Consider the following 15334-nt stretch of genomic DNA (forward strand, 5'->3'; position numbering starts at 1 on the left):
GACCAGGCTGGATGGCCGAAGGTCAGAGACTATGTTTTCGCTCATGTCCATCTGTGTGTCAGTCCGTGTGTCTGACCAGGTATGTGTGTATGTCTGTGAATAGCTAATCATCTGTGAACAGCTAATCTCATTGGACCGATCGTCAATCTAACTTTGCAAGCTCACTCCCAGCATGCAGGCCAAGAAAGAACCTCCACCCCGATTATTTCAGTGGGACATCACTTCAGCTTCGAATTAGTCGTACAATCAAATCTTAGGTTGTGCAATTTCCTTGGATTATGATTCCACTCCCCATATAGTCCCGGCAATTTGTGCCAGGCTAGATTGTTCGGCATTCCTGTTTTCTTCTAAACACAACTGCTTTTAACTCAAAGAGGGTATGACAGAGCTTAAGATCAGGGGTCATGACAATCATTGCACATTATGCAACATAAAAACAGATCACTGCGTTATGGCTGTGCCAAATTTGCTTCATGTTAATCGTTACCTTTGGATAATTTATTATGTATTGCGTTAAATTATATTAATTTGTTGGGAACATAAGGATTTAAACTGCCGTTGTCATAGTTAATCATGTAAAATATATTTTGGGATGAAATAGATGGACAGGGCAACCCAGGGCCCTCCAGGGTTAGGGGTCCACTAGATAGAAGACCTGTGTGTTTGCTGTTTCCAATATTACCTTTTTATTATGCAATGATGTTCAGCATGAGAGCGCTGCTCCGTCTAGGGTGGAGTGAGGATAATTTTCAGCACAATTTGACTCTTCTTTCCATTGCCTAAGCGTCAGGACAACACAAGTGATATATCAATACAACAGATCTGGTTAATAGAATCTGTTCATACTGTACACATTTTAATGGCAATCATGCAAACATACAGCAACCTAATACACTGGCTGTGCTTCAGCTATAAAGCCAAATAGAGATTTAGATTTTTATATTTTGCAGTGAGTCTCGCAATTTCCGAAATTTATACAAAATTGTACTTAAAAACAGGTGAGATCTGTAGCATTATACTTTCTAGTAGTTCGTTTTTTTGGCATTATATTGTTTACTAACATTATGCTAAAGAGCCCTGCTCGTACATGTGTGTATCTCTACGTTCTCTCTCTCTCCAAGTCTCTGGCCCTGTTAAAGTGTGCAGCGCGCAACATAGGTCCAACATTCAGGGATGTCGGCCCCCAGGTCACATTAACTTGATGGTGGGGACAATGCCACCCTGGTGTCACGTTCCATCAGCCTCTATCCAGCCCAGTGAGAGAGGGGAGGATGGGGAAAGGAGGTTAGAGAGTGTGTGCGTGCGTGCGTGCGTGCGTGCGTGCGTGCGTGCGTGCGTGCGCATGCATGCATGCATTCGTGCACACGGTAAGAGCCACGGGCTAAACTTCTTTAGAAAGGATAGAAAGGGGCAGTAGTGAAAGGAGAGAGAGAGAGCGCAGAGAGAGAAAGGAGGAGAGCAATGAAATAAGAAAATGATGAAAGAAAATGGTTATAAAAAGAGAGTTGACGGGGATGGATTTTTGTGTTGACTAGTTACTATTTCACTAGATAGTAACTTGTGTTTCCTTCCTTCGGGCACTGAAGGAGTCTCTGCTGACCATTGGACAGTGTGTGTGGTATGGGAGTGTGCGTGCACGCTACCCCTTTGAGGTGTCGTTGGAGTGAAATTCATGGAGGCATTTGAAACCCTGAAGTGTGGCAGACCACCCACATCACCTCTCTGAGTCCTAGACAGCAGAGGACAAACAATGTGGACTCGTGGCGGTTACCATTTTATATTTTAGTCACTCTACTGTACTCCACAGAAAACGTTTTGGAGCCAGCGCCTTTCTGCCTGGTGTGCTCCTCTTTCCAACGCCGAGCATAGCGTTTCAGCACTCTCTGCATCCAGCAGTTTTTGGCAGAGTGCTCAAGCAGAAAACAGTTCAACTTTTGGAGAAGCGCAGCCCATCAATGTCACGTTTGATCTTCCTGGCTTGTCTATGTTTAGCGATGTTTCCACTTGTCTATTTGTGCCAATAACACAGATGACATGACCTTTGAGGACAGCAACGGTTGATATATTCGAACATTGCGGGCATCAATAAGCGCTCCTCTACTCATAAAACACTGTCTGTGGACATGACTCCTAATGGCATGTCTTTAATCTGAACATTATGGGGAAAATGATAGGTCAGTCAAAGGTCAGAGGTCTTAGAGTCCTATTAGAAATACCTGGATATGAAATAGGAGACCACCTACGCCGGTAAGAAGAGAGAGATGGTGTGATTTTTTTTTACCTGCCGGTTGTCCTTGGAGACAAGACTGATTCAGGGGAGGGGAATACCACATGACGAACTTCTTGGAGATATGTCTTTTCACATCATGAAAAGGAACTTCTGTAACGGAAGTGGGACATGATAAAGTATCTACTCAACAAGGGATCAACCATGCTGGTTGGCGAGATGTTGTAATATCAATTGAGCAGCAGCTATTGCTGATGGCTTCAGCTGTGGCCACAGAATTGTTTGCACAATAATGTTTGTGCTGCTATACTTACAATGGTGAAGAGTTACATTGCAAGCACAACTTGCAATTGGCTAAACAGTCACTAGGGTATTATTGTGGAGTTAGTTGAGCAGAGCTGCCCTGGGCCAAACAGATAAGAGCACATAAATAAATAAGCAAAATTACACCAAATGATGAAGTCAATTACTAAATGCAAGACGTGACTTTAAGGTATGGTGCATCAAAATGTATACAATATCATCAAGAAGAATCAAGAGGCGTGTATTTGCCTTAGGCTACAGGTACAAGCAGCTACAGCTTGTGCAAAAACAGCAATACAATATAAGAATTCCACTGGACAGTCATGCAGGCATTCATATAGTATATGAGTATATGACAGCTCACACACACACACACACACACACACACACACACACACACACACACACACACACACACACACACACACACACACACACACACACACACACACACACACACACACACACACACACACACACACACACACACACACACCATTGAGTGTGTTACACCGGGGATCAAAAGGGTCTGACATTTCAAATGTCAAACTCTAGCACAAATGTGCTACTGTCCTGGAAAGAGAAGAGTTGAAATCTTTATCGATTGGACGGAGATCACATGACAGGCTTGACCTTTCACACAGCGAGTTTGATTATACATACCTGATGAGGTCTGGACTTTGAAAGCTACTGTGATCTAAATCAAGCAGTTACATTAAATAATTTTCAACGTTGCACAAAATGCAGGACAGCTCCAAAGAGTTACGTAACGATGTGCACTTATCTGGGTGGTGTGTCATCAAAGTTGTGCTGAATGAAGGCAAAATTGAAGAACCCATAAATGATGTATAGACACTTGAGCTACCCTTTCCTGACAGAGTATTGTCTTTGTGCCCTCTTTGCAGTCCCCCTCTTAACGTTGCTATTTTCTGTCTCAAAGAAAAACACGGGAATGGATTGTCTCTGTCAAAAAACTAAAATGTTTCGTAAAACAAAACATTTTATTAATATGGCTGCCAGCAACATGCAAGTCATTTGCCTCAATAAGATTTATCTGTTAGTCTTCATATTCTGCATTTGAACTCTCTAAAAGTCACAAAAAAGTAAATTGCAAAAGCTCCTAATATTTTTAATAAGCTCTCTTGCAACTTGTAGGGTTGTATGATTCTCACTGTTCTCAGTACTAGAAACCAATTGCTTTCCACTGAAGCAAATACAGAACTGATCTAAATCAAGGTTATTGCTTGGTTCAGGACCTGAGGCTTTGATTGTGGGTGATATTCCATGAAGTCTTCATGGGTCTTATGTGTCCAGGACAGGTACACCCCATCACCCACACACTCTAGTACACCCTCACAGCCAACTCTCTTCTATATTCCTCCTCTGAGTCCCATTATCCGTTCACCTCTTTCATTTCTCGTTCATCTGTTTTTAGTCATCATCCTCTGCCTGACAGCCAGTCTCATGTTGTCCCGACTCCCGCTTGATGCCTCTTTCCCTCAATCTTTCCCACGTCTCTGTGCACTCATTTGTCCTCCAATTGCAACTGCTCATTTCCTTGTGTGGCCCGTTGATGCATAACCCTTTCGCCCATTGGGCTTTTCTCTTAGTGTCCTAATGTTGCTCTCTTGAGTCATGCAATACTATTTAATTCTGTGGATCTGTGTAGCTCAATTGGCTGAGCAAGGCTTTCATCACTGCTAGGGTTAGGGGCTTGATTCCTAATGGGGCCAGACTATAAGGCTAATGAATTCACGGTAGTGTATGGTGTTTGGATTGATGCATATCCACCATTTGGTGGATATGCATCAATCCATACACCATACACTACCGTGGCTTATGTTCTGTTTAAAGGAGCACTTTAAAATGTTCAACCTTATCTTCATATAATGAGCATGTCACCAATTTTCAACCTTTCTTCATATAATTGGTATAATGAATTATATTAATTCACTGGTGGGCCATGGACAGAAACCTGCCTATCAATGACATCATCTATAGCTAATGGAAACTACAGCCTTTGATATCCTGGAAGGTTAGCATGCTGAAACAGAAGCCAATAAAATACAAAAGTTTGGAATCTTGTTAAACATTGTCGACAGCCCACTGTAGACAGAAATGGTCTCTCTCTCTCTCTCTCTGGTACCTTCTAATAATGAGTGTTATTGTGTTAGTGAGGGCTAATGATTGAAATTGGGTGAAGCACTCCTTTAAGAGTTCTCACACACCCCTCAGAGACAGATGACTCCAGCTAGCTTTCCCACATGCATGACTATTGGTCCAAATGACAAGTTACACTCCCCAAGAGTTTATGCTGCATGGTTGTATGGGTGTCATGCCACAGGCTGAGTCCACAGCATGTGGGGGTTTAATGTCACACACGCACGCACGCGGCACGCACATGCACGCACACACACACACACACACACACAATTCAACAGACATTTGTCTGCGGCACAAATATTGTTGTAGGATCAATTCAGAATCAGAAACTTTTGCTACAGTTATCACTGTCCACATACAAGCACATACAAACTAGCTTGCTGCGTTTACATTGCGCCCTACAATTCCAAATGCATCTCTTCCTTCTTTGCTCCCACAAGTACCAATGTACAGTATAACGCCACAGGGTTTGACACTAACGGTTGCCCGACTGCCCGTGGCAAGTAAATAAAACATTCAGGCAAGCAGAGTTTGCTTTCAGGTTGCCTGATGGGCAAGTGCATTCCATCTTCTTTATGAAATATTATAGGCTATTTATGAAGAACAATGCTAATTTCATTCTGTTGTTTCAAAGTGACTGTCGCCACTCGGCAATTATTGATTAGATTTAACAACAACAGCACATTTTACTAATCATTTTATAATGGAAAATGTACTTTTCCGGCAAGGGGGCATGACCTTTGGGCAAGTAGAACATGACCTGTTCTTGTCCGACAGGCAAGTGCCGCTGAGACCTTAGTGTCAACCCTTGCAGGCCAGTATCACCAATTGCTTATTTTCAAACACAGATTCACCATATTCACATATCGTATGAAGTTGGAACAAAATGCCTGCCGTGCGAATATGTTCAATGACACACAATACAAACATACAGTATGACAATATGAGTTGGGAGGATATTAAAGGGTAGCAGGGGGGGGGGGGGGGGGGTTCAGGCAATACGTTTATTTCTTACATCATTATTTGTTTTACCATTGAAATGTCAAAGTCATTTTTCCAAATGAGCTAAAACTTTTAACCAATCTAAATTTCAGTTAAAAGCATATACAAATGTGTTTTTGGCTCTGCAGAAATAGCAATTCAAGAGGTCTCAGTCTTTACAGCATTCTTGTTGGCCATAATAGTGCTTATATTGTTATTATATATTATTATTTTGTGGGGAAACAAGAATAAATCTCTTTTTCAGCCATCAGAAGTTTTCAGAAAGTTCTGGAGACTAGTTGGGAGAACAGAAAATGGCTACAGAACAAATACATGGAGTGGGACTTTTACACAAGATCTACTATCCATGACATTACAGTATTACATCTTGTATATGTATACCACTTACTGTAAGCCTTTTGTTTTATCAAATATTCATCTGAAAATCATGCATCCTCCTTTGGTCAGTTATTGTTGTGTAAATACCGGTATATTGTCATATATTGTTTGTATAAGGGCTTTTACTAAACTGATTAATATATTTTTATTCTCATAATATTTATAATTAACTGAATTGATGTTGATGTCAAATGGAAAGACATATAATTTCATGAGGAATGTCAAATGGCTAAAAGTTAGGGAAAGAGAAATACATTAATTAAGTTGTGCAATAGGTATTTTCTACCGTGCAATAATGGGATGCTATGCTACAAGTGTTGTACGCATGTCTGATCGTTTTGTGGGTTTGTAGGCTACTTTAGTGACAGGACACAGAACATCTGCAATATATGTTGCAATTGTCATTTTAGATATTTAATGATATCTAAAATGACAACGCATGTTATGTACAATACTATTAAATCCAATTATAAGTCTTTGAGGAACCCACATTTTGCATCTTAATGTATGTTCATATAGTGACTGTATTACATTACAGTGAGATTTAAATATGCCATATTCTATGATTATTAAATGTGAAAGCTAAAGCTATACATGTTGGACATTGCCTTAGGTCCAATCTGGGAACCCAGGGCCATCGGCAAAGAAAGAAAAAACTGCACCCTGTTTTCCTTTGAATTTGCCTCTGGGGGCAGTGCATGGGGCAGTGCATGGGGCAGTGCCAAACAGAATGTGGATAGCAGGATGTTGCCCGTTTGCTCTGCCTTTCCGGTGGTGGCGGTGCGCCCATTTTTTCATTCCCACTAACAACAATGTATACACATTCTGAATGCCAAGACTTCAGGAACAGAGGTGTGAAGCATGTATAAACCCGTGAATACAGATGGAAAATGAAAGGTACGTATAGTGAAGTTCTATTAGCATTTTCTTTTCTCTCTTTTCTCTAACAGTTAATTAATACGAATAAAAGGTATACTATTATATATATTATTATATATAGCCTACTATTTAGAATTGATGAATGGCTGTGACTCACTCAAATTAACATCTGCCAGGACTGCATTTACAGTCGTGAAACTGCTACAGGAACAGAGTATAACCAAATGTGGGTAAATTGTGGAAATAAACCATCAGTCCTCACTGGCTGGTAGCGATTTTCCCCCCCTAATCTATAGGCTACTGTAGATCTGCGCATCATTATGTGTAGTGTGGAATTGCCAAAGCTAAATATTGATTCTGTGGTAACACGTACTCTTGGTGAACTGACCTACCTTTCACCAATTTGATTATTGAAATGTTATGAAATTCAGATAAATGTATTTGTGATTGTGAGTTGTCTGGGATTGTTGAGTTCTCTCATTTGGTACAGTAAAGTATTAACACATGCTTACCACTGATATAATATGACCTTCTCATGTGGCTTGAAAATAAAACATGAACTGACCTAGAGCAATTTGTTTGGTTAAAGCCAAGGCCTAAGTTCAGAGAAATGGATATGATGAGTTGTGTCGGTTGTTGTTGATTTCTCCAATTTGGTCTATCACTTGGAAATAGCAGGGTAACATTCATAACATTATAGCCAAATCTCACTTCATAATTAGTTACAGACACAACTCATCAGTCACCACAAATACATTTATCTGAACTTTTACCTTTCACCATGTACAAATTCCTCAGTAGGTCATGTGTATGGCTGTATTCATTCTTTTTGGTTGTCAAAATATTGTGGTGCCCATCAAGTCATTTTATGGTTGTGCCCCCCTGCTTGAATAGGTGGTATGCTAGATTAAAAAAAACGAAACACATGTTGTCAAGAGATAGGCCTATAGTGCTTAAAGGACCACTTCAGACTTCACCCGTTTTCAACTTTATCTTAATTTATTTTTGTCCTCAGACATGCGTCATTGTAACATGGTGCTCATTTCTGTCTACTATTCTATTTATAACTCTATATGGGTTATATAGGCTATATATCTTATATCTCATATGGGTCTAGGTCTAGTGGTCTACTCAGAAGAGGGCTGCCGACACAGACTGTTACAGTCTAACTATAAACTAAACCAGATTAAAAAAGGTCAGTGACAAAGAGTGAACACTTTAAAAGGTTATTGATCAAAGAGAATGGCCAGGCCCAGTGGCTTTACGGATCAAATAAGCATCAATAAATTGAAGCCAGGGAAAAAAAACGTTTCATGTTATTTACGGTCGATGAATAACATAGCCTATACCTCTGGCGCCATCTTGTGCATGTTGTCTCATCAGTATACGTGAAACAAAAGAGTACATCCCAAAGGTCCATGTTTTTACATTTAAAACAAAATAAACTCACCAATAATGTTAGTTACTCCTCGCAGTCCCAACAGGGAGGTATGGGGCGTAGTTGACTAGTTGACAACTCACCCCGGTGAGTTGTCTTCACTTTCTGACATGTCGGGGTGAGTTGTCTGTACTTTCCGCTGGGGCGAGTTGGGCGAGAAAGTACGGACAGCTCACCCCGAAAGTCCAGACAACTCACCCCGGTGAGTTGTCTTCACTTTCTGACATGTCGGGGTGAGTTGTCTGTACTTTCCGCTGGGGCGAGTTGGGCGAGAAAGTACGGACAGCTCACCCCGAATGTCCAGACAACTCACCCCGGTGTGTTGTCTTCACTTTCTGACATTGCGGGGTGAGTTGTCTGTACTTTCCGTGGCACCCATTACAGTAGGCCTAATGCAATTTCGGATCTAACTATCGGTTCCTACAGACGTGCGCAGTCACGGCTAATTATTTATTTATTTAACAGTAAAATCCGGTGAAACACTTGTAAGAGCGTCTCTCTCACTCTCTATGCAGCATTGAGGGGGGGGGGTCGTTTGTGGATAATGTTTGCGCTTCAAAGGCAGAGTCTCACGGCTGTACAAAGTTGCTAATTAGACTGCACTCCCAACGGACGCATGATCAATCAAGCACAGTTCTAATAGGCCTACTTATACTGACTGAATTACATCTGAATAGCAAAGCAATATTGACCCCCCCCCCCCCCCCCCCCCAACAACGATGATGATATGGCTACTGCTAGTTATACATTAGCATGTGAGAAATTACAAGTGACCTTATATAACCATTCAGCCATCTGTAACCAAATTAGGAGGGGTTCAGTTCACATTTCTTCAGAAGTTTATAACACACACACACACACACACACACACACACACACACATACACACACACACACACTTTGATTCAGGAAGATATTGGTTGAATGAATCTAGATTATATTAAGGATAAATCATTCAGATTATACAAGGAAATGAGTGGAATCAGAGGTTTAAAGACATTTTCAACAATTTAAGATCTCCATTTTGGCAGGAATATGCTTGGAAGATGGAAACAATGTTGCACATTCATCTAATCATATGGGTAGGCTACTGGGTAGCCTACATACAAACAATAATGTTTGTATTTGTAAGGTTTATTAAATGTATGAATTTGACCTCGACATTTTACTTTGTCATAAATATATTTACATCTGTAGCCTATATTGTGATTGTGCTATCATGCCTTGACTTAATTATACTTTTATATTATTGTAGAAATTGTTGTTGTTGTAAAGTTCTGAAAATAGACTACTTCAATATCCAATAGGAACTATGTCACCATTAGTTCAGTAAAGTATATAAAAGAGCTCAAAGGCTACATATTCAGTCAGACAACTCACCCCGAAAGTGGCCGAAAGTGAAGACATCTCACCCCCGAAAGTGAAGACATCTCACTCCTGGTGAGTTGGCCGGACGTTCGGGGTGAGTTGTCCTGACAAAAAAAATTGACTCAAATAACAAATGTGAAGTACACCATGTCTGAGTTTAATTATAATAAATTACAAATTATATTCAGGATCACAATGACAAGCATGTGGAAGATAAAGAAGTTACAAAGGAAACTTTTGATCCAAAAAGTTAGAATAAGTAGATATACGGTAACAGAAGCATTACGTGTATTTAAACTATTGATGGCCATAACACAAATCAGTAAAGATCAGTTGGCATAACTTCTCATGGCAGACATAATGTATCAGATCTATTAAAACAGTACAAATCCTTTGACTGACAAGATTCCATGTTGAAATGCTGCCTCTGTCGTTAGAAAGATTGATCGGAAATGCACAAATTCTCTTGGACATTGCTGCTGAAACACTGGAGAAAGATGCAGTTGTGTTGCTTTAAAATCACATCATATAGCACTCTGAGGTTAGGAGATAGTCCTGAGGGTTATTACACAAGAGTTGAGCATCTCAAACAGCTTTATACTTTAATGCAATATCTTGAGAGAGCTAGCACTTGCTATGAATTGTGCATTTCCCAATATGCGCAATACAAGGACAAAATCCATCAAGTGAGTTTAAATCGGTGTCTTCTTACTTCAGAAATACAATCAAATCAGCCATCTAAAAACTCTCCACAAAATTTCCTTCCTTCCTCTGCACTTATATCCTCCCCTTAGCCTTATTCTTAGGAGTGTCACTGAGGTACATGAGTATGGTACTGTATGGTAAATAATAATAAGTGAAAACAAAATGACACAATGAAAATAGGAGATATACACCTACAATATGCTCCTACAAAACTAGGATGACAAAGCATTAATATAAAGTATAAACCCCTGCTGAAGCCCACCAACCTAGTCTTGTGCAGCAGTGGGTTAAACAGATTTGGGTCTATGATTGATCTTAATAATATAATCAAAACACCACACATTTACATTCATCTGAAACTCTGGCTCCCTGGGAGCACAAGAAACCTCAAAGATCCACAGAGTCAAACTGTTACCTGGATCCACACAGAGTTCATTCAACTGTGAAAGTGTATAAATGCACCGTTCCGTATCCATTTTTACACCTTTAAACGCTCAATTTTGTTGTACAGAATGTTTGAAAATCAGTTATAATCTGTATGATAATAAAGGACATGCGGTAACAGCCTCCTCTATAAACTAAAGAAAATGACTAATATTTCTGAGCAGTGGCAAGAAAATAAATTACACACTATATAGTACTACACAGATTCACACTATATGGTAGTATAGTGAGGAATGAGGATAGGATAATAAATCACACTATACAGTGAGGATATGACCAGAAATCACACTATACAGATATGATTTACAATGAGGATATATGATCAGGTTAGAGTGGTATGTTTACAATCAGTTTTCTTGTCACTCTTCAACAACAGAGTTATAACTCTCATTAGTCTTTGACTCTCATTGGTCTTTATAATAGTGGCCCAACAGTCATTGCAATATCCACAATGATGGAAGATAAAACAAAAAGTTTAGGCATATTAACAGAAGATTCTCACAAAAAAGTTGCAACTGAATAAATAGCTTTCTGATAAGAAAGAGTGACTCATACATATCTGACATTCATCAAAGTCCATAGTATACTATACACTGGGAACTTTGCAAGCTATAATGAGCGACCATGACGAGATGTGCAGTAGGGTAACAAGGGGGAAAATGTATATACTTTATATACACTGTGGCATCTCATTATGGTCTGCTGACATAATAATCTGTACAGTCTGAGCTCCGAGTGGTCATGCATTTGATGGGGTAAGAGTGAAAGACAAGGCCCAAGATTAGATCACGTTAAGGCTGGGGTAGTGTAGGATCAGGCTTTGCTGGTATAGTACTGATTAAGTTAAGGAGGTTAGGTTAACTTACACTTACAGTCTCTAACAAGAACTAGAGGACGAGTCATCATCCTGTACGGGTTCCCACAAAGGATACAGTGTCTGCACATTTAGTGATGTCAATATCCTTTGATGAAGTTAAGAAATGGCAATAAGCATTTGTCTACACATGTCAAGCAGAGGGCCATGGCTAAAGGTCATTGTAAACCAACAGGCTACCATATTGAAGGGCCTTGTCTCGTAAAACAAATAGGGACTGTATTCACAAAGGCTGCAGTGCCAGAATATCAATGCAGATAAGTCTTTCAGATGAAGGCTGCTCAATTCAGCGCAAAATGTCAGATCTAAAAATGTACACGCTTACATGTCGCATTGCGTCAAGGTGTGAGCTTATAGATCTGCTATTTTTATTTTATTCTTTGAAAAAGGTTTGAAATGTTTTGCCAATGACTTACACAAAATAGGGATGACATTATGCCATAATTTGAATGATTTTTTACTGGTTTTCAACCTAAATTCCATTGTTCCAATTCTTCTAATAGAGTATAGAACTATAGATGAAGTCAAACAACGCTTTTGGCGTCACTGTTTCGGCACATCAACATTCACAGAAATACGTTTTTCTTCTAACAATATTATTGATCTCCTCAACAGAACAATGGGATTCAGGTTTCCTAAAATTATGAATCAATTTCAATTCAAATAATGTTGCTAACTAAAATCAGACTAAAGATCATAATAGCCTAGGTATCGTGATTATAATACCTAGCGCTATGATCATGGTGATTTCTTTCCTGTCTCTTTTTTCAGTTCAACACAAAATCCTGATGAACAATTAAGAGATTTGTCACTGATCTTGTATCAGCACTACAAGTTTGTGAACACAGACCCAGAGCTCCAGATGTTATCCCTCCCAGGACAGGAAAATAACTCAGCCCCCACACCCTTAAGTCAACACACATCTAGTATTTTCTCAATCTAAGAATTATAGGACACACTCCCGTCTATCTCTGTCCACTGAAGCTGTTGGCTCCTGGAGGAGATATGGCGATGGAGTCCAGGATGGGACGGAGAGCCTGGCCGAATGGCCTGTGGATCAAAGAACAGATCACATACACCGCAGTCATACAGCAGGTTGAGGAATTAATAGATGTTGAATTAAAAACGAATGTGTGTTATGGCAGAGAGGCAGATAGACAAGAGAAAAGGGTGGTATAGAGAGAAAGAGGATGAAAATGAAATAATGATATTATTGTGTCGTCAAAGATTCTGACTCACGTGGATAGTACTTCAGCTGGTAAGTCTGTGATGTATGAAGGGATCGTGCTTCCTGTAAGGAACTGAGCTACATCATTGCTGAAGGTGTTGCAGTTGTGCTCAAACAAGTGATACCGGTCCCCTCTGTACAGAGAATGAAAGAAACGAGAATGAGACAGAATGTGAAAGAGAGCAATAAGAAGAGAGAGGGGCGTAGGAGGGAGGGCAAAAGGCAGTAGAAGATAAGTGAGCCAACAGCTTATTTATAACTCCATGGCAACCAAATGTGCACAGATAACAGATAACAGAGGCCCCCCCTAGAGAGGGCCAGAGCCGCCAGAGACAGACGCATGGGTAAAACAGGACATTGACACAATTTGACAGTCTCCTCTTTGACAGTTACCCGTATGTGGACTCTCCCAAGGAGGACAGGTACTCCATGAAAATCTCTTCGTTTACCTCCGTGTAACCAAGTTCCACGATGGAGTTGGGATCACCCAGCTGTGTTCCACCCTAGGGACACCCACAGACACACCACTGACCACTTATCACACTTAACTTTTTTTAATTAATTTGTATTCTCTTAACTGTTACAAGCAACACTGGTATATGGTGATAGTGTTCAATGATTCTTACAGGCATACAGCTAGCGATACCCTCACCCCCATAGAAGAACTCCTCTCCATGGACCACAATGGCAGTGTGCCTAGAACACATTTCCAGAACAACAAAGTCAAAGGTTCATCCCAATTATATGTTTGGCATTATACTTAGATCAAATCTTAAGACATAATACTGAACTCACCATATTCCATCAAGCTGCTTCCCTGTAAAATCGAGAAATATTGGACATTAGCCATATGCAGCAATATCTCAAACCGTAACACTTACTTGAGGGGCAGATTCGATTCATACATGTAATTCATACATGTAAATACATTTCAGTCCCACACATTAATTACTCATACATTAATTCATCATGAATTCCTCGTCCACACCATTAATTAGCATTACGGATTAAGGACGATGTCAGAGTGATCAACCCAGGGAGGATGCTGGGGTCTCTGAACGAGCCTCCTCCTGCATAGAAGTGGAGCTGTTAAATTTAATGTTGGTCAAGTACAGTACAGTTGTACTTGAAATGTACTGTAATTCTGCAAACTGTTAATAAATCAATGTTGGTTAAGTGACTGACTTCACCATTTAGTTAATGGTGAGGACCAGGAATTACGAGTTAATAATACAAAACATAATGAATTAATGTATGAATGGCTTGTCATTCTTCGGCCGTCTGGTTTTAGGAGGTGGTTATCTCCGTTTAATCGGAGCCTATAGGTGCTGTTAAATCCAACCAGAGGGTTGGAGGTACAGTATAATCCAAAATCCAAACAACGACGCTAACACGCTAGCAACTTACCTAGCATCAGAGGGCTCAGTTGCCGAGCCATGCCTCTTGACAGGTCGTAAATGTACAGTTTGACCGGGTATGCGGGACTGTTCTGATCCATGATTCAGATGGAGTCGATCCAAAATGTCCAGCGACGTTATTTTTAAACCCTACCACCACCACGACGGGTTAGCCCGGAGTCCCGGACTAGCTAACAGGCTATAGTAAACAAACCGAATACAAACTAGACCAGCTAAACAAATGACAAATGATAGGTCCACAACGTTTCTATTCTGTACGATAAATTTAAGAAGAATACATCAATTAAAGTATTACTATTATTGCAAGCAAGACTGCGAACCGTACCGTGCGGCGGCTACTACTATACTGACACTCTGACAGACCTACAGCTGGTGCTGTGTCACCATGAATCATTCAAAACAATACACTGAATACATGAAGTAGCACGCCACGGACAGCGCCTGATGTAAACTGCCTTACATCATCGACAGTCAGCCGAAAACACGTGACCAATTTGTGTGTGTGTGTGTGTGTGTGTGTATAATATATATATGTAACAGTGTTATATAATTACACAAAATATGATACAAATAAGTGCTTCTACCTGACTTAATTCTCCATGGTTCATGTGTATAAAGTGCATGCATTGGGGGTCACAGCTCCTTTAATAGTAAGGGCATTTTATCAGGTATTTGACCAATCTGGGAACTAAATCGTTACCAAGAAATTTCTTCACCAATGTGTTTCTAAAGGTGTCTAATAACATATACTAAAAGTTTGAAATTCAACTCCCGTGGGAAATTGAGTTATTAGCATAATGGGACCATACCCTTAACATCCTATATAAGGCAAAAAACGGCCTCACAAATGTGATGAGGTCAGCACATTTGGTCAAGTGGATATGGCCTAATTTAGCCCAAGGAGTGT

The 15334-nt window shown here is 40.1% G+C and overlaps 1 protein-coding gene across 1 annotated transcript; it reads right to left on the bottom strand.

Moving 5' to 3' along the window:
- Positions 1-10351: 10351 nt before the first annotated feature.
- desi1b (desumoylating isopeptidase 1b) lies at positions 10352-14877 on the bottom strand. Its single transcript, XM_079493375.1, has 6 exons — positions 14417-14877; positions 13805-13826; positions 13636-13705; positions 13403-13512; positions 13021-13143; positions 10352-12831 (listed from the first exon to the last, which is right to left on the bottom strand). Exons 1-6 carry the CDS (start codon positions 14505-14507, stop codon positions 12747-12749), a joined length of 501 nt encoding a protein of 166 aa, XP_079349501.1. The 5' UTR covers positions 14508-14877; the 3' UTR covers positions 10352-12746.
- Positions 14878-15334: the final 457 nt, after the last annotated feature.

Source organism: Electrona antarctica (genome assembly GCF_951216825.1).
Source record: "Electrona antarctica genome assembly, chromosome: 22".
Taxonomy (NCBI): Eukaryota; Metazoa; Chordata; class Actinopteri; order Myctophiformes; family Myctophidae; genus Electrona; species Electrona antarctica.

Excerpts from the sequence above, each read along its gene's own strand:
- desi1b (XM_079493375.1), bottom strand. The coding sequence starts at position 14,507 with ATGGATCAGAACAGTCCCGCATACCCGGTCAAACTGTACATTTACGAC. Across the intron at positions 13,706-13,804 it reads AAGCAGCTTGATGGAATATG|GCACACTGCCATTGTGGTCC; the intron begins GTGAGTTCAGTA and ends AATGTGTTCTAG. Across the intron at positions 13,513-13,635 it reads GTATCGCTAGCTGTATGCCT|GGTGGAACACAGCTGGGTGA; the intron begins GTAAGAATCATT and ends GGGTGTCCCTAG.